The sequence below is a fragment of the Bos mutus genome, chromosome 2 (assembly GCF_027580195.1).
Source record: "Bos mutus isolate GX-2022 chromosome 2, NWIPB_WYAK_1.1, whole genome shotgun sequence".
NCBI classification, from domain to species: domain Eukaryota; kingdom Metazoa; phylum Chordata; class Mammalia; order Artiodactyla; family Bovidae; genus Bos; species Bos mutus.
The window spans coordinates 46,900,526-46,926,851 of record NC_091618.1 but is presented as its reverse complement, the minus strand read 5'-3'; the positions used below and the strand labels follow the sequence as shown (position 1 = coordinate 46,926,851).

Genomic DNA, 26,326 nt, shown 5'->3' with positions numbered 1-26,326 from the left:
AGGTTCAATCCCTGGTCAGGGAACTAGATCCCATATGCTGCACTGTGTGGCCAAAAAAAAAAAAAAAAAGGGAGTTGAATTAATTAAAACTTTAAAAAAACAAAAACAAAAATGCCTTGTAAAAATAAAATTCCCACTTTCTTTTTGCCTTCACTAATAAATTCAAGTATGAATTTCATCAAAGAAAGTTGCTCAAGCTCACCAGAAATATTTTCCTAAATCCTAACACTGTGTGGATATAAAAGGCTGGCTGAGAAAAAAACTTCACTGTATCCTAAATAACCAGACCACCTGACCTGCCTCCTGAGAAATCTGTATGCAGGTCAAGAAACAAGAGTTAGAACTGGACATGGAACAGACTGGTTCCAAATCAGGAAAGGAGTACGTCAAGGCTGTATATTGTCACCCTGCTTATTTAACTTATATGCAGAGTACATATGAGAAATTCTGGACTGGATGAAGCACAAGCTGGAATCAAGATTGCCAGGAGAAATATCAATAACCTCAGATATGCAGATGACACCACATTATGGCAGAAAGTGAAGAAGTAAAGAGTCTCTTCACAAAAGTGAAAGAGGAGAGTGAAAAAGTTGGCTTAAAATTCAACTTTGAGAAAACTAAGATCATGGCATCTGGTCCCATCACTTCATGGCAAATAGATGGGGAAACAATGGAAACAATGAGAGTCCTTATTTTGGGGAGCTCCAAAATCACTGCAGATGGTGACTGCAGCTATGAAATTAAAAGATGCTTACTCTTTGGAAGGAAAGTTATGACCAACCTAGACAGCATATTAGAAAGCAGAGACATTACTTTGCCAACAAAGGTCAGTCTAGTCAAAGCTATGGTTTTTCCAGTAGTCATGTATGGATGTAAGAGTTGGACCATAAAGAAAGCTAAACGCCAAAGAATTGATGCTTTTGAACTTGGTGGTGGAGAAGACTCTTGAGAGTCCCTTGGACTGCAAGAAGATCCAACCAGTCCATCCTAAAGGAAATCAGTCCTGAATATCCATTGAAAGGACTGATGCTGAAGCTGAAACTCCAATACTTTGGCCACCTGATGCAAAGAACTGACTCATTTGAAAAGACCCTGATGCTGGGAAGGATTGAAGGCGGGAGGAGAAGGGGATGACAGAGGATGAGATGGTTGGATGTTATCACCAACTTGATGGATGAGTTTGAGTGAACTCCAGGAGTAGGTGATGGACAGGGAAGCCTGGCATGTGGCAGTCCATGGATTTGCAAAGAGTCAGACACGACTGAGCAACTGAACTGAACTGAACTGATCCTAAATTATGTGCACGTCTGGTGTTTCTGGGAAAATACGAGGAAGAATAAAGTGCACTTATGCAGAACGTGTGGATATACACTGAATACATGCTAGTAGCGAAGTAGGTGAAATGAAATGTGTGTTAAGTCCATTGCTTGTCTCAGTATAAATTGGTAGGGTTGCTGCTGCTGCTGCTAAGTCACTTCAGTCGTGTCCGACTCTGTGCCACCCCATAGACAGAAGCCCACCAGGCTCCGCCATCCCTGGGATTCTCCAGGCAAGAACATTGGAGTGTGTTGCCATTTCTTTCTCCAATGCATGAAAGTGAAAAGTGAAAGGGAAGTCACTCAGTCGTGTCCAACTCTTAGCTGCTACCAATAGCAATTATTTGAGATATACACCAAACCTATATGTGGTAGATGAAAGGTGAAACTTCTGATATGAAAAATGTGTCATGGACTAAATTAAACATGGACAGCATATTAAAAAGCAGAGACATTACTTTGCCAACAAAGGTCCGTCTAGTCAAAGCTATGGTTTTTCCAGTAGTCATGTATGGATGTGAGAGTTGGGCACCATAAAGAAAGCTGAGCACCAAAGAATTGATGCTTTTGAACTATGGTGTTGGAGAACTCTTGAGAGTCCCTTGGACTGCAAGGAGATCCAACCAGTCAATCCTAAAGGAAATCAGTCCTGAATATTCATTGGAAAGACTGATGCTGAAGCTGAAACTCCGATACTTTGACCACCTGATGTGAAAAACTGACTCATTGGAAAAGATCCTGATACTGGGAAAGACTGAAGGCAGGAGGAGAAGTGAATGACAGAGAATGAGATGGTTTGATGGCATCACTGACTTGATGGACATGAGTTTAAGCAAGCTCCAAGAGTAGGTGATGGACAGGGAAGCCTGGCATGCTACAGTCCATGGGGTCACAAACAGTCAGACACAACTGAGTTGAACTGAACTGAAGATACTTCATCTGAAAAGTGTCTTTTAAGATCAGATACTCAAAGACAAGTCAAAATATCAGTCTTATTTCTAGGCATCAGGGAAGTTTTATAACTTCTTTAAGCTATCGATTTTCATTTAGTGTTGTAACTGTTACATTAATTTGCTTTTTTGCCCCTCAAATGCTCAATGACTTGAGGAAGTATAGACACCGAGTTGATGGAAAGAAGCCTGGATTGTTGTTGCTTAAACAACCCTTTGAGCCAGATGGTGTTCTCTAGCGGCTCTAACAGGATCTCTCCTGTTAAGAGGTGGGGTCTGTGCCCACTCCCCTTAAAATTGGGTAGGCTTTGACTGACTCTGTGTGGCTTTCGCAGTGGGTGATTGAGCTTCTTGCTCACTAGTTGGGACACTTGTTTTGAAACTCTGGGCAGCCATGTCAACAGTCTAAGTATTCTCAGGCCTCCATGCTGTGAGGAAGCCCAGATGAACCCAGAAGGACCACATGGAGAACGCCTGAGCATAATACATGGAGAGAGAGAGATGGTCAGCCAGACTCTGGCTGCACCAGTGGCCCCCTCCCCTACTGCACCAGCTCCTCTCTCTGTCTGTCTGAAAGAACCCAAGGTAGACCTTCTCAGCCGAACTCCTCTTCAACTCCTGACCCACAGGAACATTGAAATATCATAACTGATTTTTGTTTGTAGCCACAAAATTTTGAGGTGACTTGTTATGCAGCAGTAAATAACTGAAATACCTCCTCAGAAAGTAAAACTGTTCTAAACTAGAACTGATATTTTAAAAATGACACTGTTACATAAACTATGCAGAAGTGTGGATGAGTGGATAGTAGGCACAGGTAAATTAGTTGATAGGGTAAGCAGTTATACCTAAAAAGAGGTTTTGTCCTAGCTCCCTTCTTTTCTCTTGTTTCTATACTCTGCCTTAGGTATTCATGCCTTCCCTTACATCTCTCACTCATGCTTTTCAGTTGTGGGTGGCCATTAGAGCCACTTCAGTTCAGTTCAGTTGCTTAGTCACGTCCGACTCTTTGCGACCCCATCGGCTGCAGCACACCAGGCTTCCTGTCCATCACCAACTCCCAGAGCCACTAGGAAAACTTAAGAAAAAAAAAATGAATATCTAGGCCCATATTTAATTGCTTGAGGTGGGACCCGAACGTAGGTACATTTTAAATCTCACCAGGTGGTTCCAGTTTGCAGCCAGGGCTGAGAACCACTGTTGGATGCTACTGCTGCTGCTAAGTTTCTTCAGTCGTGTCTGACTCTGTGCGACCCCATAGACGGCAGCCCACCAGGCTCCGCCGTCCCTGGGATTCTCCAGGCAAGAACACTGGAGTGAAAAAAAAAAAAAAGAACACTGGAGTGGGTTGCCATTTCCTTCTCCAATGCGTGAAAGTGAAAAGTGAAAGTGAAGTCGCTCAGTCATGTTGGACTCTTCGCGACCCCATGGACTGCAGCCTACCAGGCTGTCCATGGGATTTTCCAGACAAGAGTACTGGAGTGGGATGCCATTGCCTTCTCCGCTGTTGGATGCTAACAGCACCCATATCTGTATCCCAGGCTCAGTTCTTCCCTGGAGCTACAGGTTCATAAAGTCAGCTGCTTTCTAAACATCTTGAAGTGGAGTCTCCCAGCCCCCTCAGAATGCTCCATTTTTACCACTCACTACTCCTTTTCTCAGGAAATGACACCACTGTCCACAAAAATGTTCAAGCCAGACACCCGGGAACCATCCAGATTCCTTCATCTTCCGTCTTCTTCATTCCCTGTGTCTGTGTGTGTATGCTCAGTCACTCAGTCTTGTCTGACTCTTTGCAACCCCCCGGACTGTAGCCCACCAGGCTCCTCTGTCCATGGAATTCTCCAGACAAGAATACTGGGGTGGGTTGCCATTTCCTTCTCCAGGGGATCTTCCTGACCCAGGAATCAAACCCATGTCTCCTGTAGCTCCTACATTGGCAGATTCTTTACCACTGAGTCATCTGGGGGCTTCCCTGCATCTAGTTAAATACACATCAGTTACTTCCACCCAAGTAAATTATGAGTCATTGTCTCTACTGCTCCATCTTGGTCTACATTCTCTCCCTGCATTAAAATCCTGCCAGGCATCTGTGTGCTCTCTTCCAACTCATCCACATAGAAACCACAGTGACTTTCTTAAATACACAAATAATCACACTCTTCGGAGTAAATCCCTTGAATGGCTACCTTTAGAATAAGACTCAGAATCATAAGATGGCTTGTGATGCCTGGCACACTTTGCCTCATGCCTTTTGGATCAAGCTTCATCTGAAATCCCATTCCTTCATTTAATGCTCCAGCGATCCTGGGCCTTTATTCCCTTTGAACATGCTCCCAGATACTCAGTCCTGTCTGTGAGGAGATGCTATAAACAATCCCTGGAATGTTCCATCTCCTTTTCCCTTTCCCTCTCCTGGCTTGGTCTTAATTGCCCTTTATCCTGAGTTTAAACAGACTCCAGAGCCTCAGATGGGGTTTCTCTGAGTCTTTGGTTTAGGTAGGTTCCCCTGTTACAATTGCCCAAAGCATCTTTACTTACCCTTCTGGAAGGCTCATCAATCATCTGCCTTCCTACGCTATAAGCTCCCAGGCATGTCATGAAATGTATATGTCACTGCATATACTCCTCTGTCCATTGGTGACTGAATGAATGAATAAACAAGTGAATGTGGATTAAGAGAGCCGTATCAGCTCTGAGGGAAGTTCTTGGCGTGATACATTGATCTCTGTGCTTGGCTATGGCCCATTTAAAATTCAGATCAACAATTTGAATAAGTTGTAGAAGACGGCTACTTGTTTTAAATGATATAAAATTGAAAGGATTGGCTAACATATTCCCTGTGTTTGATGGCAGAAAGCAAGGTTCTAAAACCAAACAGCTAGCTGGAGTGATGGGTCAGAACTTACAGACTGTAATTTAATAAAGGTAAATGCAGTATCCTGTCCTTGCATTCTAGTCACTATGCAAGTATCCAACAGATACTTGTCACAGAAACAGTCCAGGGTGTGTTAGTAACATAGTAAGTTCTGTTTGAGCCAGTACAGTAAGTCCCCTACATATGAGAGCACGTTCATTAAGTCCAATTTGTTTATAAGTCCAACAAAATTAAGCTAGGTACCCAACTAATACAATACTGTACTGTAATAGGTTTATACTTTTCACACAAATAATATGCACATAAAAAGCAAACAAAAAATAACACATTTTTTATCTTACAGTACAGTTCCTTACAGTAGTACTTAGCTACGTCACTGCTGCTTTTACACTCGCTTCCAGACATCCTGGTCTTGAGATAAAGATACTGCGCTACTGAACTACACTCAGCACTGTACAGTAAGGTACACAAAAGCACAACTGCTTGTAGGGGATGCAGGCACTGTACGCCAGACGTGTGAACTAATTTATGTGACGGGACGTGCGAATGCAGGTTCGCATCTTTGTTTATTTTATTTTTTTTTTTAACTGTGCATGCACCAGTTTATTTTTTCAAAAAGAATCACAAGAAGGATAAACTAGAAATTAATGGTAACATATCCTAGAGAAGGAGAATGGAAAAGAGGGAATGGGGAGGGGAACTACTGATGTTTTTCTTTTTTTTTCTTCTTTACTAGTTTTTTTTTTTTTTTTAACTTTACAATATTGTATTGGTTTTGCCAAATATCGAAATGAATCCGCCACAGGTATACATGTGTTCCCCATCCTGAACCCTCCTCCCTCTTCCCTCCCCATACCATCCCTCTGGGTCGTCCCAGTGTACCAGCCCCGAGCATCCAGTATCGTGCATCGAACCTGGACTGGTGACTCGTTTCATACATGATAGTATACATGCTTCAATGCCATTCTCCCAAATCTTCCCACTCTCTCCCTCTCCCACAGAGTCCAAAAGACTGTTCTATACATCAGTGTCTCTTTTGCTGTCTCGTATACAGGGTTATTGTTACCATCTTTCTAAATTCCATATATATGTGTTAGTATACTGTATTGGTGTTTTTCTTTCTGGCTTACTTCACTCTGTATAATAGGCTCCAGTTTCATCCATCTCATTAGAACGGATTCAAATGTATTCTTTTTAATGGCTGAGTAATACTCCATTGTGTATATGTACCACAGCTTTCTTATCCATTCATCTGCTGATGGGCGTCTAGATTGCTTCCATGTCCTGGCTATTATAAACAGTGCTGCGATGAACATTGGGGTACACGTGTCTCTTTCCCTTCTGGTTTTCTCAGTATGTATGCCCAGAAGTGGGATTGCTGGGTCATATGGCAGTTCTATTTCCAGTTTTTTAAGGAATCTCCACACTGTTCTCCATAGTGGCTGTACTAGTTTGCATTCCCACCAACAGTGTAAGAGGGTTCCCTTTTCTCCACACCCTCTCCAGCATTTATTGCTTGTAGACTTTTGGATCGCAGCCATTCTGACTGGAGTGAAATGGTACCTCATAGTGGTTTTGATTTGCATTTCTCTGATAATGAGTGATGTTGAGCATCTTTTCATGTGTTTGTTAGCCATCTGTATGTCTTCTTTGGAGAAATGTCTATTTAGTTCTTTGGCCCATTTTTTGATTGGGTCATTTATTTTTCTGGAATTGAGCTGCAGGAGTTGCTTGTGTATTTTTGAGATTAGTTGTTTGTCAGTTGCTTCATTTGCTATTATTTTCTCCTATTCTGAAGGCTGTCTTTTCACCTTGCTAATAGTTTCCTTTGTTGTGCAGAAGCTTTTAAGTTTAATTAGGCCCCATTTGTCTATTTTTGCTTTTATTTCCAATATTCTGGGAGGTGGGTCATAGAGGATCCTGCTGTGATGTATGTTGGAGAGTGTTTTGCCTATGTTCTCCTCTAGGAGTTTTATAGTTTCTGGTCTTACGTTTAGATCTTTAATCCATTTTGAGTTTATTTTTGTGTATGGTGTTAGAAAGTGTTCTAGTTTCATTCTTTTACAAGTGGTTGACCAGTTTTCAGGTTTGTATCTTTGAAAGTCTTCAACTGAAAGTTCACATGTAGGAGACTTACTATAATTGATGAGGCTCCTGGAACTGCTCATGCCATCTTAGATTCCTTTAATGGAAAAGTGGAGCCACACCAAGAGAGGTGCAGTTTCCACAGTCCCCTGCCTTGATCCAACTATCTCTGGAACAATGTACTTCATTTATGGAACCACATTTCATCAGCATACACTCGAAGGAGTTTGACCAGGGTGCTGAGAGCTAGCCTCTCTCATCTGCTCATTCTCTTGAGCATCTGCTCTGCGTTCTCAACAGGATCTCTCATCCCTTAGTCTGTCCCTAGTCCCCGGGTTCATCATCCCCCTTCATAGACCACAGATGCCTTGATTAGGTACCTTACGATTCTCGGCCCCCATATCCCTGAGACCTAGGATCTACCACTATGTTTCTTTAGGGTTCGTAACTTTGGCTCACTCCTTTTCTTTGCTCCTCCATCTGGCATGTTGAGAATTGCTTGGAGAAAGCCAGGCCAGTTGGCTCCATGACAAATCCATACCATCCAGCATCGTGGCCCCTCAGTCTGGCTCAGCTCTTTCGTTCCTCTAGGCCATATTCTGTCACATTCCCATAAGGAAGCTCTAAACCTTTTCCCACTTAAAAAAAAAAAAAAGTATTTATTTGACTGTGCCGGGCGCTGGTTGTGGCCTGTGGGATCTAGTTCCCTGACCAGGGATTGCTTGCATTGAGAGCACAGAGTCTTAGCCACTGCACCACCAGGGACGTCCCGCTTTCCCCACTTTTTAATAAGCAAACTCTAAAATTCTCACTCAGGAGAAATAGTTTCCTTAAACTTTCTCTTCACAATCTCAGATTTCTTCTCTGTCTTCACTCTTCCTTTCTCTCCTTCCTTCCTTCCTCAGAATTCTGAGAAAGAGAAAGAATCTGTCTTTGCTTCCAAAGCTTTTATTTCCACATGGATTTTGATACCATTTTCTTCCATTTCCTCTGGGACTTTGCTTCATAGTTTATCTTCTGTATTTTCCTCTCTTCAAATTCTTTCTCAGTGCCAGCCCTCTTACCTCCTCAGTGAACACACTCAAGTGCTTTGTGGAGATTAATTGTGTGGTGATTGTTTTAAGATGGATTGGAGAGAGGAGAAACCAAGCCAGAGAGTTCAATTAGAAGGCTTTTTCTAGAGTCCAGGTGAAAGGCAGAGGGAAACTGTCCAGGGTAGTAAAAGAAGAAATATAGAACAGGTGAGATTCTGAGAGGATTTTGTTGTCAGAATGACCTTGAGTTAGTTGCTATTTATGACTTTGTCTTATTTTCCTGTGGTTTTGTCAGCTCCTTGGGGGCAAATACCATGTCAGATTCATCTCACAATTTCTTCTCACTTTCCTTCACGAAACAGAGCTTTGAACGAATACTTAGGATTTCCTTAAAACGTGGGGTGGGGGCAGGGGTAGGGGTGGGGGTAGGAATAGAGGGAGAGCTGCCCCCTGGAAGGTATGTTTTTTTTAAAAAGAGGATCATCGTTGAGAAAGGGAAAGGTAGCTCCATATTAGGAAGAAAAGAAGAGTAGACATTTCTTCCTCAAAACATGGCCCATTGCAGTATTTTCCCATTGCTGTAACAGATGGGATTTGCTATAACAAATGGCCACAGCTTAGTGACTTAAAACACCACAAATTTACTATCTTACAATTCTGGAGAACGGAAGTCTGAAATGGGTCTCATTGGGCCAAAATCAAGGTGTCAGCAGGGCTGCATTGCTTTGGGGAACATTCATCTTCTTGCCTTTTGCAGCTTCTAGAAGCTGCCTGCATTCGTTGGCTCGTGGCCCCCTTTCATCTTCAAACCTAGCAATGGCTGGTAGGTCTTTCTCACAGTGAGTCAGACTTATACTCTCTTCATCTTCCTTCTACTTATAAGGACCCTTGTGATTATATTGGGTTCAATGAGATAATCTAGATAATCTCCCCCTTCTCCAGGTCATCTGATTAATAATCTTAATTCTATCTGCAGCCTTAATTTGCCAATAACCTCATGTATTCCCTGGTTCTGGGGGATTAGGTGGGGTAGATGGCTTTGGGGCTACTGTTCTGCTGCCACATCCTTGGACAGGCAGCATCTCCACAACCTGGGAGTTTATTAGAAAAACAGAATGGGGCTCCACCCCCAAGTTACAGAATCAGAATCTGCATTCTCATTGGATCCCCAGGTGATTTGAATGTACTTTAACATTTGAGAAGTCGCTAGTAAGCTACCTGTAAGCTTCCCTCTGCTTTAAACTTGCCACAATTCTATGAAAACTGCATTTTTTTCCCCACTTTCAAATCTTCATTATTCCTTCTAATCCCGGTTTCCTGCCCCAAAAAAAAGTTAATTTTGATTTATACCCCTGGTGTTAATTCCCCAAAAGCCAGCCATGAAGAAGATGACAGCACTTGATGCATATTTTTTACTGGCAGAAAGTAGATGTTAGAAAAGGCAATTAAATTATAAAGTTATCCATGATACAAAGGTACTGGCCTGCAAAGAATATTTTCTTTCTCAAGAAGATTCATAGGAGAACAGCCTTCATTAGTGTGTAGATAATATTAGTGGCCCAGCAAGTGAAGCAAAACGTACACAGATGAGCTGTTTTTAAGGCATCTCTGAAAGGATCAGCATTTGAGAAATGTGACCAAAGCTGATTATAAAATTCCTTTCAGAATTGCAGGAATGGCAACCCATAAATAACTGGTTCTCACTGGTGCAAAAACGAAGTTGTAGGCTGTTTCTCCTTTTGTAGGTGAAAAGATTAAGCTCACCTCTAAGATGCCAGGTCCTCAAGATAAGGACCAGCAATGTCTGAGACCTAGGAGGCATTTCATACACTTGGGGGTTTGGATTCTTTTCACCACCATACAATATGTTATGTTGAATTACAGAGATGCAGTGAAAAAAAAAATTAGATAAATAAAAGTGCAATATTTCAATGACCATCTTACTGGACTCCCTACTTCCTTTTGTTCATTCATCTATTTGAACATTTACGAATCATCTACTGAATGGCACCCATTGTTCTAGGCCCTGTGGATATACAGCTGTGATCCCTGTCATTTATGAGCTCACATTCCAGTGGGACAAACAGTCACATAAGTAAATAATTAGGGTGACGTGAGTGCTAAACAAGGTCTGTGAACCAGGCTCGTGGGCCTCTCTGCTCTGATCTGTCATTCCCATTCTAGCAGGATTTATCTTCAATGTTGCCCACCTCTCCCCTTTGCCAATTGGATTAGTTATCTGGCTTTTTTACTTTTATTTTCAGCCCTAGTTACAAATGTTGTCTCTAGGCATTCTTTACTTGTTCTAGAAAATGAAAACTCAAGTAAAAAGGAGGTTACTCTAAAGATGGAGTGGGGACTCATGGGACTTCAGAACAAGTTAAAGAAGCAGAAAAGGCAGGAAGTGAGGCAGCTCCCGAACAGCCCTTCTTCAACTCCGCTCTGGCTTCTCTCCCTTTGTGTGGAATAGTCCAGACTCCAAGGCAGAGAGCCTGGTTGGCCCACTTTGTCTTTTCAGACAGGCCCCTTCCTGACTGCTGCCATCATTGTCACTGACTCTGCTTCCTTCATGTCACTCACTCAGCATAAGTTGTAATTACATTTTTTTAATTTGTATGTTTCACATCTGTTTTCCTCTCTAGGTCTGGTAGCGACCATATCTGTTTTATTAGTGCTGTATCCAGCCATAGTGCAGTATACTATATGCACACAGTGTACTGCTGCATCCTGACCACAGCAGGCATTTAGTAAATAAATACATGAAAGAATGAGACCAAGGTAGGGGGTGGGGTGGGGTGGGGGGAGGCCAGGAGCACATATTGTTAGCCACTTTAGCGATGGGCTTCCTTGTGGTACCACTCAACTTGCAGGGGAGGGAGAGATTGAAGACAGCCTTGGGTCCACTGCTCAGCAAGGCTGAGGAGGAATGTTCTTAAGAAGGGTTGTATATAGGATGATCTCCCCCAGATAAGTCCTGGTCACCAGGGTAGACGTACATTCTTTCCATTTCAAAGACATACCAACCTTTATACCTAGAGACACCCTTCTCCTTCATGGCCCAATGTAAATGCTTCCACACTTTCCTTTTTAAAATTTATTGAGCAGCTAATATATGCCAAATTCTATATCAGACACTTTACATGCATCATCTCTTTTCATTTTTACTGAGACTCTAGCAGGTAATATCCTCATTTTACAGCTACAGAGCTAAGTTTCAACAATTTCAACCATTCATCCAAGGTCATAGAACTAACAGGTAACAGAGCCAAGGTTAGAGAACAGGTCTGTTTAATTCCAGAGCTTCTTGCGTGGTATTTGGCTGTTTCCTCTCTATTCTCCCCTCCTTGACTGCTCTCTTCTCTGTGACACTCCAGCCTTTCTCACACAAGCAGCACAGCGCTCACATGCTTTCAGGTGCAGATATTCTGGCCGCCCTGCAGTGCTGTCTGTCTTAGGGCAGTTGTGTCCTCAGGGCCTGGTACCCAGTGGAGGCCCACCCAATTCCTGGGCTGAGCTTCGGAAGGATAGGCGATTACTGTGCTATTTTTAAAACTCCACAAAGTACCATGAGTATCTTATTATATAGAAATGTCATAAATATTCTTCCCATCTCTGTTACTAAAATTTAAAGAGCATGTGTCTATTCTCTATAACTATATAATGCTTAGGTCACATAACAGTCAGCAGAGACTCACCCGTCTATTGTTGTGGATGGTAAATGCAGAGTGATGGGATGGTCCAACACTAGCAGAATATTCCTTTGACTCAGAAGAGTAGCCTGAGTAAGGACTGACTGTAGAGCACAGGGAACTGTACTCAATATTCTGTAATGGCCTATATGGAAAAATAATCTTAAAAAGAATAGGTGTATGTGTATGTATAGCTGATTCACTTTGCTGTACACCTGAAACTAACACAGCATTCTAAATCAACTATATGCCAATTAAAAAAATGATTTTAGAGGGTAGAGAATGAAGGAGAGCTTTTTAGCATATTTGTATACAATTAGCAAAACCCCACTGTAGCACAATAACACATATGAACTAATGGAAAAGGAATAAAAATATTAGCATACCATGTCAAAAAAAGAGCAGCCTGGTATAGCTACAAATTGACATTCTCTCATTCAACAGATTGCTATTAAATACCTACTCTGTGCACATTTGGGCTTCCCTGATGGCTCAGTTGGTAAAGAATCCACCTGCAATGCAGGAGACCCTGGTTCGATTCCTGGGTCAGGAAGATCCGCTAGAGAAGAGATAGGCTACCCACTCCAGTATTCTTGGGCTTCCCTTGTGGCTCAGCTGGTGAGGAATCCACCTGCAATGCAGGAGACCTGGATTTGATCCCTGGGTTGGGAAGATCCCCTGGAGAAGGAAACGGCTACCCACTCCAGTATTCTGGCCTAGAGAATTCCATGGTGTATAGTCCATGGGGTCACAAAGAATCAGACACAACTGAGCGACTTTCACTTTCATATCCGTCTATCTGTGCACATTATTAGTCACTCGGGTGAGCATGGTGAAGATGCAGAAATGACTGGGAGGAGAATTCTGTCTGCATGTTCCTTATCATTTAGAATACGCACCTTACACAGACAGGCCTGTGACGTAGAAGGTGCTGGGGTTAGGAGACATCCACTGATATGGTCTGCAGGAATTGAAAGGAGACAGAGATGACTTATGGCAGGGATGGTGGAGACAAAGAACCTCACAGGATACATGGCATTTCAGCTGGAGTATAAAATTTGGGCAAGTGGACACATCTTTTGTTGTTCAGTCTCTAAGTCGTGTCTGACTCTTTATGACCCCATGAACTGCAGCACGCTAGGCTTCCCTCTCCATCACCAACTCCCAGAGCTTGCTCAGACTCATGTCCGTCGAGTTGGTGATGCCATCCAACTATCTCATCTTCTGTGTCCTCTTCTGCCTTCAGTCTTTCCCAGCATCAGGATCCTTTCCAGTGAGTCAGTTCTTCACATTAGGTGGCCAAAATATTGTATCTTCAGCTTCAGCATCAGTCCTTCCAATGAGTATTCAGGACTGATTTCTTTAGGATTGACTGGTTTGATCTCCTTGCAGTCTAGGGGACTCAAGAGTCTTCTCCAGCACCATAGTTTAAAAGCATCAATTATTAGGCACTCAGCTTTTGTGGTCCAACGCTTACATCCATAAAATGACTACTGGAAAAGCCATAACTTTGACTATACACACCTTTGTCAGCAAAGTGACATCTCTACTTTTTTTTTTTTTTTTTTGTCTCTGCTTTTTATCAAGGGCAAAACTCACATGGAGGTAGGGGTAAGTGGCCAACACTGGGCTTGTGCTCATCTGTAAAGGGCAGAGCAAGAAGGGCATTTGGAAAAGCAGATGAGTGCCCAGTTGTCAATGGCCTGGAGTGCCACGTTGTAGACACTGAATTTTACTCTTAAGGAAGATGGGGAAGTAGTCCTGATGATACTTGAAGAAGAGTAGTCTGGCAATAGGCTCAGGATGAATTTGCAGGTGGGAGACCAGAAGCAGAGGGAACTGTTATTTTCTGTTTATTTGATAATACTGGGTCTTTACTGACCACACAGCTGTGTAGGTGGATTGAAAACTTCTGTTAGAACCATTTTTTGAAACTCAGACATAGTCTTAAGTGACTCATCTGTAAGCCAAGGAGAATTTCTAAGGAGTCATCACAGATAGGCTCAAAAAATGCACAGTGTGAATGAAGAAATCTGCTAACAGCTCTTAAGCCAGACAAGTCAGGTCCAGGAGAGGTAAGTTAATGTGGGAAGCTGAAGTAAACCGCGTCTGTGAAAGCCACACTGCCTTGCTGCCTAGTACTGGCAAAATGCCAGACACAGAGAACAGACCTATGGACACAGGGAGAGGGGAGGAGGGAGAGGGTGAGATGTATGGAAAGAGTAACATGGAATCTTACAATACCATATGTAAAATAGATAGCCAATGGGAATTTACTGTATGAACCAGGGAACTTAAAGAGGGGCTCTGTGACAACCTAGAGGGATGGGACGGGGAGAGAGATGGGAGGGAGGTTCAGGAGGTAGGGGACATGGGTGTACCTATAGCTGATTCTTGTTGATGTATGACAGAAAACCACAAAATTCTATAAAACAATTATCCTTCAATTAAAAGATTAAGTTTAAAATAAATAAAGAAAAAGAAAATGCCAGCAGGACGGGCCTGAGGCAGAACGGGGCAAAACCTGCCATCCTAGATAGAAAACCCCAGGGAGAGGAGAGAAAGGGAGATTAGAATGCTTAAGTTAAATCACAACGCTTTTTTAAATGTTTATTTTTTATTGAGATATAGTTGATGTACAATATTATATGTTACAGGTGTAAAGTATAGTGATTCACAATTTTTGAAGGTTATATTCCATTTAGAATTATTATGAATATTTGCTATATTCCCCACATTGTGCAGCATTGTACAGTTGGGCGGTATATCCTTGTAGCTGATTTTATATGTAATAGTTTGTATCTCTCAATCCCCTACTCTTATTTTGCCCCCGCCCTCTTTCCTCTTCCCACTGGTAACCACTAGTTGGTTCTCTGTATTTGTGTCTGCTTCTTTTTTGTTATAATCACTTATTTGTTGTATTTCTTAGATTCCATTTATAGTGATATCATACAGTGTTTGTCTTTTTCTCTGTCTGACTTACTTGTCGTTGTACCCTCCAAATCCATGCTTATTGCTACAAATGGCAAAAATCTCATTCTTTTTTGTGGCTGACTGGTATTCCATTATACATATATACACCGCATCTTCTTAATCCTATCTGTTGATAAACACTTACATGGTGTCCATATCTTGGCAATTGTAAAGAATGCTATTATGAACATTAGGGATGCATGTATCTTTTCGAATTACTGTTTTTGTTTTTCTCAGATGTATACCCATGAGTGGAATTGCTGGGTCATATATGGTAGATCTATTTTTGGTTGTTTGAGAAACCTCCATACTGTTTTCCACAGTGACTGCACCAATTTACTTTCCCACCAACAGTGTACCAAGGTTCCTTTTTTCCCACATCTTCACCAACATTTGTTGTTTGTATTCTTTTTGATGAGAGCCATTCTGGTAGGTGTGAGGTAATAGCTCATTGTGGTTTTGACTTGTATTTCCCTAGTGATTAATGATGTTAAACATCTTTTCATTTACCTGTTAGCCATCTACATTTCCTCTTTGGAAAGATGTCTGTTCAACTCTTCTACCCATTTTTTAATCAGTTTTTTTTTTTTAAGTTGAGTTGTATAAGCTGTTTCTATATGATGAATATTAGCCCCTTATTGGTCATGCCATTTGCAAATATTTTCTCCCGTTCATTAGGTTGTCTTTTCATTTTATCAGTGGTTTCCTTTGCTGTGCAAAAACATTTAAAATCAAAAAAACTATTGAGGTGCAAAAGGCAGATTTGTCAATAGCAAATTGAATTTGCCATTTAAATTAGTAAAAGCAAAACAGGGGAACAGTGATTAGGGAAAGGTAAAGCAGTTGCTAAATGAACCGCTAACTCACGGTCCAGATTGTCCCCCAGCATCCTGTGCTGCCGTCTGGTCGGCCCCCCAGGAGACTGTTTTATGGTGTGAGAACCCTTGAGGGATGCAGTCGCGTGCAGATTCAAACAGTGGGCTTCAGTGTGAAGCTGCAGCAGCGGATTCACCAGCTTAGGCTGTGGCAGCGACGTAAAGGCTGTGTGTGTGAAGCGGTGCCAGAAACAGCCTTTGCAAAACAGCCACTGCAGGCGAGAATTTTATGAGCTCCCCATATGCAAACTACCATTAGTCACGCGTTGATTGATCCATTGCTCCAGGAGCTTCGTTTCCTAACGCAAAGGCAGCTTTTCAGCACAACCTCCCTGTAACACTGCCTTTGTCATCCACACCTTATGTTTTAAAGCTCCTTAAGAAGACCTTTTTTAGATTTAAATGCTTAGACCCCTTATGACTGCTGCATCTTGAATAGTGACACTGTGAGGTTTCTGTATGTTTATGCATGCATATGAGTATCTAGATTCCTCCCTCTTTCTCCAAGACATTTTCATAGCAAAACAAATGTAGTGAATTTATAAATAAGAAGGTGGAAAAACAATGCTACTCTCTTCCATTAGCCAAGGACTGTGATTAAAGCAGAAACTTGGCCGAGAAGTTCACTAGAATTCAACATTACTATGGAATATCTAAGAATAGATTTTTTTTTTCCTTTCCTTCCTTTAGTTTCTTTGACATTCTTGTTTTAATTGTCTCCCTCTGGGAACTATTTGCAATATTCATAGTTATATTTGATATCAGAACTCAGTTACTGACAATTTTCTGAGGATATGTTCAGAGATAGGATATATAAAGTGACAAGGATAGATGCTTTCTATATTCTACCATGTTGGATTTTTTTTCTTCTTTTAAAGAGTAACAGGCAAGAGCTGTGTACCTGTTAAAGAGGAAGTATCTCTATAAGCTATGGTTTATATCATGTTTTGGCTTAACATAATAAAATAATGTTTTGCAGAGGAGAGTCTGGAAACAGGGCAAACAACTATTTTATGTTTATTCAAGAATTTATACTTCTTGATCTTTACTGATCACACAACTGTGGAGGTAGATTGAAATTTTTGTGTTTTTTTTTTTAATTGAAGTATAGTTGATTTACAATATTATATTAGTTTTCAGGTATATAGCACAGTTATTAAGCATTTTTATAGCTTATCCTCCATTAAAAGTTACTATAAGATAATGGCTATAATTCCCTGTGCTGTACAATATATCTTTGTTGCTTATCTATTTTATACATTGTCATTTCTATTTCTTAATTTTATGCCCTAATCTTACCCCTCCCTGCTTCCCTGTCTCTATCAGTAACCACTGTTTTGTTTTCTCTGTGAGTCTGTTTCTGTTTTGCTATATACATTCATTTTATTTTTTAGATTGCACACATAAGTGATACCATACGGTGTGAAAGTCTATGTCTTCCTCTGTCTGATTTATTTCACTAAGCATGATATTCTCTGGGTCCGTCATGTTGCTGCAAATGGCAGAATTTCATTCTTTTTTATGGCTAAGTAATATTCCATGTGTATGTGTATGTGTGTGTGTGTGTACACACCAAGAGCCAAGCTTTGGAAGCAACACAAGTGTTGCATATAGAAGGTAATACCATACATATATACAGAGAGAGAGGGAGGAGGGAAAGAGCTATTTTTCTTTTTTTGTAATGTTTTTGTTTTGTTTTGTTTTTGGCCACACCATGCAGCTTGTAGGGTCTTACTTCCCTGACCAGGGATGGAACTCTTGCCCTTGGCAGTGAAAGTGCAGAGTCTTGACCACTGGACTGCTGGGGAGTTCCCAAGAGATATCTTTCTAACATGATGAATGAATAAGAAAGGACAGCATAAAAGGATGGTTGAGGGATGCTCACAAGACCAAAATCTTTTACATGACCTTGCGGGCTACATGATCTGGTCCCTGCCTGCCTCTGGCCTCATCTTGTACTTTTGGAAGCCTCAGCCTCTGTCCTGCTCCATACTCCCTCCTCATCTGTGCCTGGTTCCTCATTCATGCTGTCCGCTCTAAGATGGCCTCCCCCTTAACCTCCCAGCCATCTCTTCTCTTTTGTCCATCAGATTTCAGCATACCTATATACACTCAAGTCTCCTTGACATGATTTATAGCATTTATTGCAACATGTACATAGATATTTATTTGTGTGATCATTTGATCAGTATGTGCATACTGATATGTCCCCTCTAGTCAGTAAATTACAAGAAGTTTGGTGCCTTGTCACACAGTAGGCATTCAAAACATGTTCACTGAAAATAAGTAAGGATTGTGCAGTGCTTTTGTGATCATCAATGTGGATGCCACTCACCTTGGCACCATATAGTATTCTCATATTTGTCAGTAGTGGCTGCAGTCATCCCCTTGATAGAAAGCGGAGAGAGCCAGGTTTTGCTAAAGTGGATAAAGTATCCTGTAGTAATTGCAAGTTCTGTGAGCTAAAGGTCAATAAATTCTATTAGGCAAGAAGAAAATGTGCAAAATTTGACTAAGAAATATCTATAGGTCATTAAAAATTGAATATTAGCTTAACCTGTTGAAATCCTTAGCTCTCGTGTATGTATTTACACTGGTTTAAATGTTTGATTTTCAGAAGTGTGTTGGGGAACCTTTTCTGTATTATGGCTAAGATTGCCATTTCAAAAACACAATGCCCCACATTTTTATATCTCTATAAACATTAATGGAGTTTCACAACATACTTTTGTGAACCGCAATGTGACTGTCTCCACTGTGGAGATAAGAGAAGCTGAGGCATGAAGCTATTTCTGTAAATTTTCCAAAGATAGGCCCTGAGCTCATGGAGAAGAGAGCCAGAGACAGAGAACTATCTGTGTGCTCACTGAAAACACATGTTGTGTGCATCTGGAGTCCTGGGCATGGGCTGGGGGGGGAGGGGAGTAGATTGCAAAACCAGAGTTGGCTCTTCAGGCTTGCTACTCCAGTCCTAACAGGGAAATCTTTGTAGAAATGTGTATTCAAATAAAGAGGGTATCAAGGTGATTACCAGGATTAACTTTTATGGGTCCAAAATGCCTTGAGTATGCTTGATAGCAAGAAGACAGATTAGTCAGCTTTTTAAGGCCTTTCGAACAGTTGTTTTTTTTTTTTTCTATCCAGTGAGAGATTCATGGATGAAAAACATTCACAATGTTGGCCTTTCTCTTTTCCTCTCCTTTCCAGATCTATGCAGTTCGATCAGTTGTTCCCAACAAAAGCAATAATGAAATAGTCCTGGTGCTACAGCAGTTTGATTTTAATGTAGATAAAGCAGTGCAGGCCTTTGTGGATGGTGAGTATACATGTCCTGTGAACCTGTAGATGTTAGAACTAAATATTCCATATATTCTGTGTTTTCTTCTTTGAATGCATTGAATACCAATTATTTACTAATGCTTTATTTTTCATAAAAATATGCTAGACTTTAAAAACACGTCTACATACACTGGTGCTTGCCAGGGTCCTGGAGGTGGTGAGGGATGGGGACTTAGGTTTAATGGGGACAGAGTTTCAGTTTAGGAAAGGAAAAACTCAGGAGACGGATGATGGTGAGAGTTGCACAACAGTGTGAATGTACTTAGTGCCCCTGAACTGTACAGTTAGATGGAGTTAAGATAGTGTATTTCAGGGGCTTCCCGGGTAGCTCAGCTGGTAAAGAATCAACTGCAGTGCAAGAGACCCCCGTTTGATTCTTGGGTCAGGAAGATCCCCTGGAGAAGGGATAGGCTACCCACTCCAGTATTCTTGGGCTTCCCTAGTGGTTCAACTGGTAAAGAATCCACCTGCAGTGTGGGAGACCTGGGTTCAGTCCCTGGGTTGGAAAGATCCCCTGAAGGAGGGCATGGCAACCCACTCCAGTATTCTTGCCTGGAGAATCCCATGAACAGAGGAGCCTGGTGGGCTAGAGACCACAGGGTCGAAAAGAGTTGGACATGACTGAGCAACTAAGCTCACAGTATGTTTTATATTATGTGAATTTTACCACAGAAAACAGCATTTAAAAAAACACATCTATGCATTAAGAGCAGAATTTGGAAGTTCTTTTTTCCTCATTGGGAAAAAACAGAAGACAGACTGTAGATAGTTTGCAAAGGATACCTGTTCTAATGCTACTAACGCCACTGTCGACCAGTCTGTCCAATCTGTTGTTAAACAATGTCCTTTATTTGATGATGTCCTTGTTAATGGAGGATAATGAACTTCACTCCTGATCTGAAAAGCCTTCTCAGCTCTTCAACCAGCATAGTTCTACTTAGCCTTAGGATTGGAATCCTTGAACTTGATGCTTACATAGTCTGAGAGGACTGATTTGGTCTTTAATATCCTTAGTTTATCATTTTGAAATTTCCTAATTAGTCAGAATATTAGTTTGTCTTATCCACCTCTAGAACGTTTTTCGCTGTCTAAAAAATTTTTGATGTTTTGAACAGCCCATTTCCAGTGATCTTATAGAATCTAAATTCTCAGGAATGTAGTTTTTTCATAAATGTATAACCTACTGTTTTACATTTCCTATAAATTATGGGAAATTCTTCTCTCCTAGACAAATTAAACAAATTTCATTTATGAACAAATACCTTATACCTGTTCTTTGAGATCATATATCTTCTGTCCTAGCATTAGTTTCTGTTTTGTTAATATGGACTAACTAAACATAATCTGACCGAAAGTTCAGGAATACCTTTCAACATATCCCTCCATTTTATACTAGTTTTACCTTCTGTTAAACTTACTCAATTTCCTGGAAATAGAATAATCTTCCTAAGTTTCTACATATGTTATAATTGCATCTCAGGCAAGGTCTTGAAACCAATAGCACACTCACATTCTGATATCTGCAGTTAGAGTTTAGAGTGCTAATTGAATTCAAAATGATTATCATTCAAAATTGGAGAAGGAAGTGGCAACCCACTCCAGTACTCTTGCCTGGAAAAATCCCATGGACAGAGGAGCTTGGTAGGCCACAGTCCACGGGGTTGCAAAGAGTCGGACATGACTGAGTGACTAACACACACACACATCATTCAAAATGGGACTTCCCAGCTGGCACTAGTGGTAAAGAACCTGCCTGCCAAGGCAGGAGATGCAAGAGACCAGGGTTTGATCCCTGGGTCAGGAAGATCCCATGGAAGAGGGCATGGCAACTCACTCCAGTATTCTTGCTTGGAGAATCCCACGGGCATGGGGGCCTGGTGGGCTACAGTCCATGAGGTCGCAAAGAGTCAGACATGACTGAAGTGACTTAGCACACATGGTTCAAAATAGACCTGCAAGCAGACTCACAGAACATAACTTTTCTGACTATTTTTCCTGCTTCATGAATGAACAAATATGGAATCTTTATTTGTAAGAAACAAGTACAGAGAATGGGATGCTAATCTAACTTCGCAACATTTGGTACAGTTTGTCTCACACAAAAAATTGAGAGGTGCACAGCCTGGCTCAGATAAACTCTCTTTTTCAGTTTCACTTGCCAGCGTCACTCACATGGAAAAAAGCTTTAGGAAAGGAAACAGGTTACTATCCCCATGCCTCCCCACCCTCAGTTGGAGTGAGGCCCCCACATTCTCCATCCTGAAAGTTTTTATTACGGTGACCCTGATGAGATGCCCAGATGCTCAGTAACTGATGGACTGTCATCAAATCCGATTATATTTAAATAGAGCACCATGCTTGTCTTTCTTGAAATTTTCACCTTGTCAGGATTAAGGTCTCATTTTAAAAAATTCATCGATTGCTGAGATATCATTTTGGATGGGGGTCAATAGGAAAACATGTTTAAAGATCACTGAAAATCAGAAATAATCACTAGGAATCATTTATGAGGCACACTAAAAGCACACTTTCTGAGTGGCTTAAAAAACTCCAAACAGGACTTCCCTGGTGGCTCACTGGTCAAGAATCTGCCTGCCAATGCAGGAGATACAAATTCGATCCCTGATCCAGGAAGATCCCACATGCCCTGGAGCAATTACTCCCCTCTGCCACAACTGTTGAGCCTGTACCCTAGAGCCGGGGAACCGGCACTACAGAGCCTGAGCCCACATGCTGCACCTACTGAAGTCCTGGAGCCCTAGAGCCCGGGCTCTGCAACAAGAGAAGCCACTGCAGTGAGAAGCCTGCACACCACAGCTGGAGAGTAGCCCCCGCTGGCTGCAACTAGAGAAAAGTCCCTGAGGCAGCGAAGACCCAGTACAGCCAAAAATAAATTAATTAATTAAATTATGTATATAAAAAAAACCCAAGCAGTTTTAGTATAATTAAAGTTTAATAATAACAGTTTCAAAATTGTCTGTAAACACAGGTTCTTCAGAATTACCCTCTAAAAGCTCATGGTCCAAATTGCAAATAGAATTTATGTCCAAATACAAAAATAAGAGGAATAATTGAATATTGCAGTTGAAAGTAGTAAACAACTCACCCCTTCCTCTGATTTAAAAGAACAGTCTTTAACGTTTTTTTAATTTAATTTTATTTGGAATACTGAAGTTGAGCTATAAATAAGAACTACCCTAATAATTCTTAGCCACGGGTGTGACTTAGGAAGTAACCTAGTGAAAGTGACTTCCTAAAGTTCTTCGAAAGGAAAATACTGTGAAACATTAATTCTCTGGGCAAATTAGAAAAAGATCAGCCTAGTTAATAAAAAGTCTGAATTATAGCTTACTTTTAAACGCAGTCTTACTATTTCAAGTACATGTAACGCAAAAAGCTTTCGAGGGGCACTGAATTGGAAACTCTGAATGGATAGGAATAATTAGTCTTTTTAAACATTAGTCAAAGCAATATGGCCTTCTGCTTATCTAACAGTGACAGTAGACTCAATAATTGGGGCCCTACTAATTTGAAATTTGTTATAAAGACTAGCCTGAAGTTTATCTTTGTTTAGCCAACACACTTATTGTAGAGAACTATTAGTATAATGAAATTGTATGAGAATGCTTAAAATTGTTGAAAGAATACATTTAAGAGCTACTCTTTAGAAATACCTATGTAAATAAGAACAACCGGTCTACTCATTACCAATAACTTGTTGAAATTACCCCCAGCAGTTTGGAGTGAGTGAGTGAGTGCATGCTAAGTCGCTTCAGTCGTGTCTAACTCTCTGTGACACTATGGACTGTAGCCCACCAGGCTCCTCTGTCCGTGGGATTCTCCAGGCAAGAATACTGGAGCGGGATGCCATGCCCTCCTCCAGGAGATCTCCCTGACCCAGGGATTGAACCCAAGTCTCTAACATCTCCTGCGTTAGCAGGTGGGTTCTTTACCACTAGCACCTTGGAGTGAGTGAAGAAACTTAGATTACATGAAGATACTTATTGTAGCTGACCGCTGGTTAAGCATTTCTTTTAAAATATTTTCTAATTTAATCAAGTTAGACTTTTCCTCTGCATCTGGGCGATGCCACATATGCACGTGAAGAGTATTGCAGAACCTGGGACTCAACTTATTATTTAATGAGCTTCTTGTTTCAAAGTGGAACCTTGTTATTATTTAATGAGCTTGTTTCAAAGTGGAACCTTGCAAAGACTGCGTCCTGTCCTTATCCACAGTGACATGAGCAAAATTAACATCAGATCATCTGTCCTTCTTGTCACCCTGCAGGTTGTGAACATAATGAGTAGAGGCAGAAAATGAGCAGAAATAGCCAAACAAAAAGTTAGGATTCACATGGTTAATAATATTCAAAATCCCATGTTTGGCCCAGAAGATTATAGGTATTTTGATTCATATATAAAACAGAACAATTTTAATTCTACCTATGGCAATGAAGCTATCAGAAAATTCTCAAGATATATTTCATTTTCTCTAAGACAACATAATGATAAAACAAAGTAAGCTTCATGTAGTGGGGCTTAATACTTTGATAAAACCAAGATCATGCAGTGAATTAAATGAAAATCTGGAAATAAAAAATGAAACTGGCATTTTTATTAAGGTAGGATGTATCAAAACAAATGAAAAAGCCAGGAAAAAAAATCGCTACCAAAATGGAAAGACAGAGATGAATTTTGTGTGGTGTTTTATTATGTGAATACATGTTGAAGATTCTTTGTCTTTGTCTAGGCAGTGCAATTCAAGTTCTAAAAGAATGGAATATGACAGGAAAAAAGAAGGTAAGATTGATATGGATTGTAAATTAGTAACATCTTCCATCAGAACCTTCGTGGTTGTTATCATTTTAACAAGGGTGCCAATTTTGTGCTTCTTTCAAATATGTTAATATGTACACCCAAGAAGCTTCCAGATTCATGACTCTCTTAAATTACAAGCCACCCTCCCTACTAATGCCCTTGTTTTCTGTTCAAGTGTTTTTAACCACCAGGTGTGCTTTAGAAGTCCCAGAGTTTTTCTTTTTAAGTATTAAGGCAAGCCCAACCAGAGAATTCAAAGGATCCTAGATGTTAACTTGCCTGAACGTATCCCACAGCACAAAGGAAAACATTAAGGAGCTTTTTAAAGATACTTGAAAAGCTCTAAATATATTTTCACATGTTTTTCCAGCCGAGAGAATCTGTGCAGGGCTGCCCCGAGAAACATTTTTCCTGAGTTCTAATAAGCTAGATTTTTAATAAAGGAAGAAAAAAAGGACGTACATGCCTTAAAGCCATGGTAAGTAAGGGACCTGTTTGCCTTTCTTTCAAACCCTGGCAGACTGACTGCTCCTTGTGAGCAGAGGGGAGATTTTAAGCTGCCCCATTCAAAGTTATATTTCTTTCTTGTCTAGTCACACTGTTTCGACCTCTGGGCACACGCGTGGTGTGCTATGCACACACTGGCCTTCCTGGTCTTGTGAGCATGTATGGGTACTCACTGGCTCCTTTGAGGTGCGGCTTCTTGTTCTAGGCCTGTCATCTGTTTCATGACTTTGACAAAAAGTCTGCTTCTCTTTCCAAAGTAACTTCCCCAAGGGGAATCCCAGTATATACTCTTCCCACTGAGGGAAGATCACTGGCCCGAGGAATAGGTTTTAACAAACGCACACGTGAAAGCAGTATTACTTTCATAAATTCCCAAGATTACTGAAATTACTGGAATGATCCTTTCCTCCTTTTTCTCCTCCCTGTTCATGGAGAACAGGGAGAATTACGAGGCTTTTTGTTCAACCTTTGTATGCCACCATCTTTGACAATGTCTGCTTATCTTTAATCATAGCTTCCCAGACTTCTGTATGAAATGAAGATGGTTTGCAAGTGATTGAAAGGCAGTATTTATACTTACATGGAAAAATTTCAGATGTGTGGATTGGGTTTTAAATTTCTCTGATGTGGAAAAAAAAGAGCAGATGGCAGCTGCAGACCCAGCTCATTACCAAGCCTTCTTCTTAGAGGTTAAATGGGAAGATGGTCTCCCTAGCCTAGGAGACTCAGGCCTCCTGTGGGAATAGGTGCCCCTGGGCCTTCCCTTCACCCAGTCATTGCACTTCTCTCCCCTGGAGGAGCCCTTACGCAGAGCCATGCTTGTGGTTTCAGAGGAAAAGAAAGGGAATGGGGAGGAGAATCAAGAGAAAATTGTTTCTTCTTATTTCTTTTCAAGCATATTGCAGAACAAAGCCGGGCTGATGTTTAGCTGGTGGGACACTGATGCCGCAGGCAGGCCAGGGTCTGTCCTGACAGGTCCCTTGTCTGTTCTCATTGGCTGAAGCCTGTACCAAGGTCTAAAAAATTTCAATTATCTAAAATTCGGGGTAGGGACTTTGCAGGTGGTTCAGTGATGAAAATTCCACACTTCCACTGCAAGGGGCATAGGTTTGATCCCTCTTCAGGGAACTAAGATCCTACATACTGCAAGATGTGGCCAATAAATACATTAATTAAATTACTAAAAGATATAAATAAAAAATGAAACAAAATGCATAGTTGTGTTATTCTGAGCTAAATGTAAGAAAAGTCTTATGGTGCTGTTGAGCTAGCAGCCAGATATTCCAGGGGTACAGAATTCAGGTGGGCCCACGTTGGTTTGGCAATGTTTGGTAGTAGTTCTCCACTCCAGCTAGAATGTTCATGGGGATGATTCTGGGACTTCCTGGACAGTGTGGCAGCAATCCAGGGGTGGCCTGGTTGAGGGGGTGCCTTTTCAAAGACCCAACCTGGACTTTGGGGATTTGACTTCACTTCCTCATTTTGCAAGGAAAATGAGGAATTCATTTTCCACCCTCCCCTCAAGTTTCCCTCCTCCCCAGAGGAGTAGAACCTCAGGGTCCTCCCTGCCCTCCTCCCACCCTCATGGTCTCTATAAGGAATGAGAACTCTTCTTTAATAGCACAGTAGATGAATTCAAGTTCCTCCAGGGTAGTAACCATGAGATTTTTTACTCTATGACCATTCAGATATGTAGGCCCTCAGTTTGCTCAAATGATATGTCAGCTATTTTAAGCCATTTCCTGCTGTTTTTTGCTTGTAAAGGAAACTTTTTGTTTTCTATGTTTATGAGGTAAAAGTTTATACAACTCATTGTGGGAAAGAAGATATTTATAGTAACTTGGATGGTTAATAAAGACA

The 26,326-nt window shown here is 41.1% G+C and overlaps 1 protein-coding gene across 6 annotated transcripts in view; it reads left to right on the top strand.

Annotated features, from left to right (window-relative positions):
* SPATS2L (spermatogenesis associated serine rich 2 like) overlaps window positions 1-26,326 on the top strand; it is a 191,534-nt gene that overhangs the window by 101,119 nt on the left and 64,089 nt on the right. For all 6 annotated transcript variants that reach the window (XM_070388528.1, XM_070388523.1, XM_070388536.1 and 3 more), the window contains 2 exons: window positions 19,008-19,116; window positions 23,892-23,941. In XM_070388528.1, coding sequence (XP_070244629.1) covers window positions 19,008-19,116; window positions 23,892-23,941 — 159 coding nt within the window. The remainder of the gene's footprint in view (window positions 1-19,007; window positions 19,117-23,891; window positions 23,942-26,326) is intronic.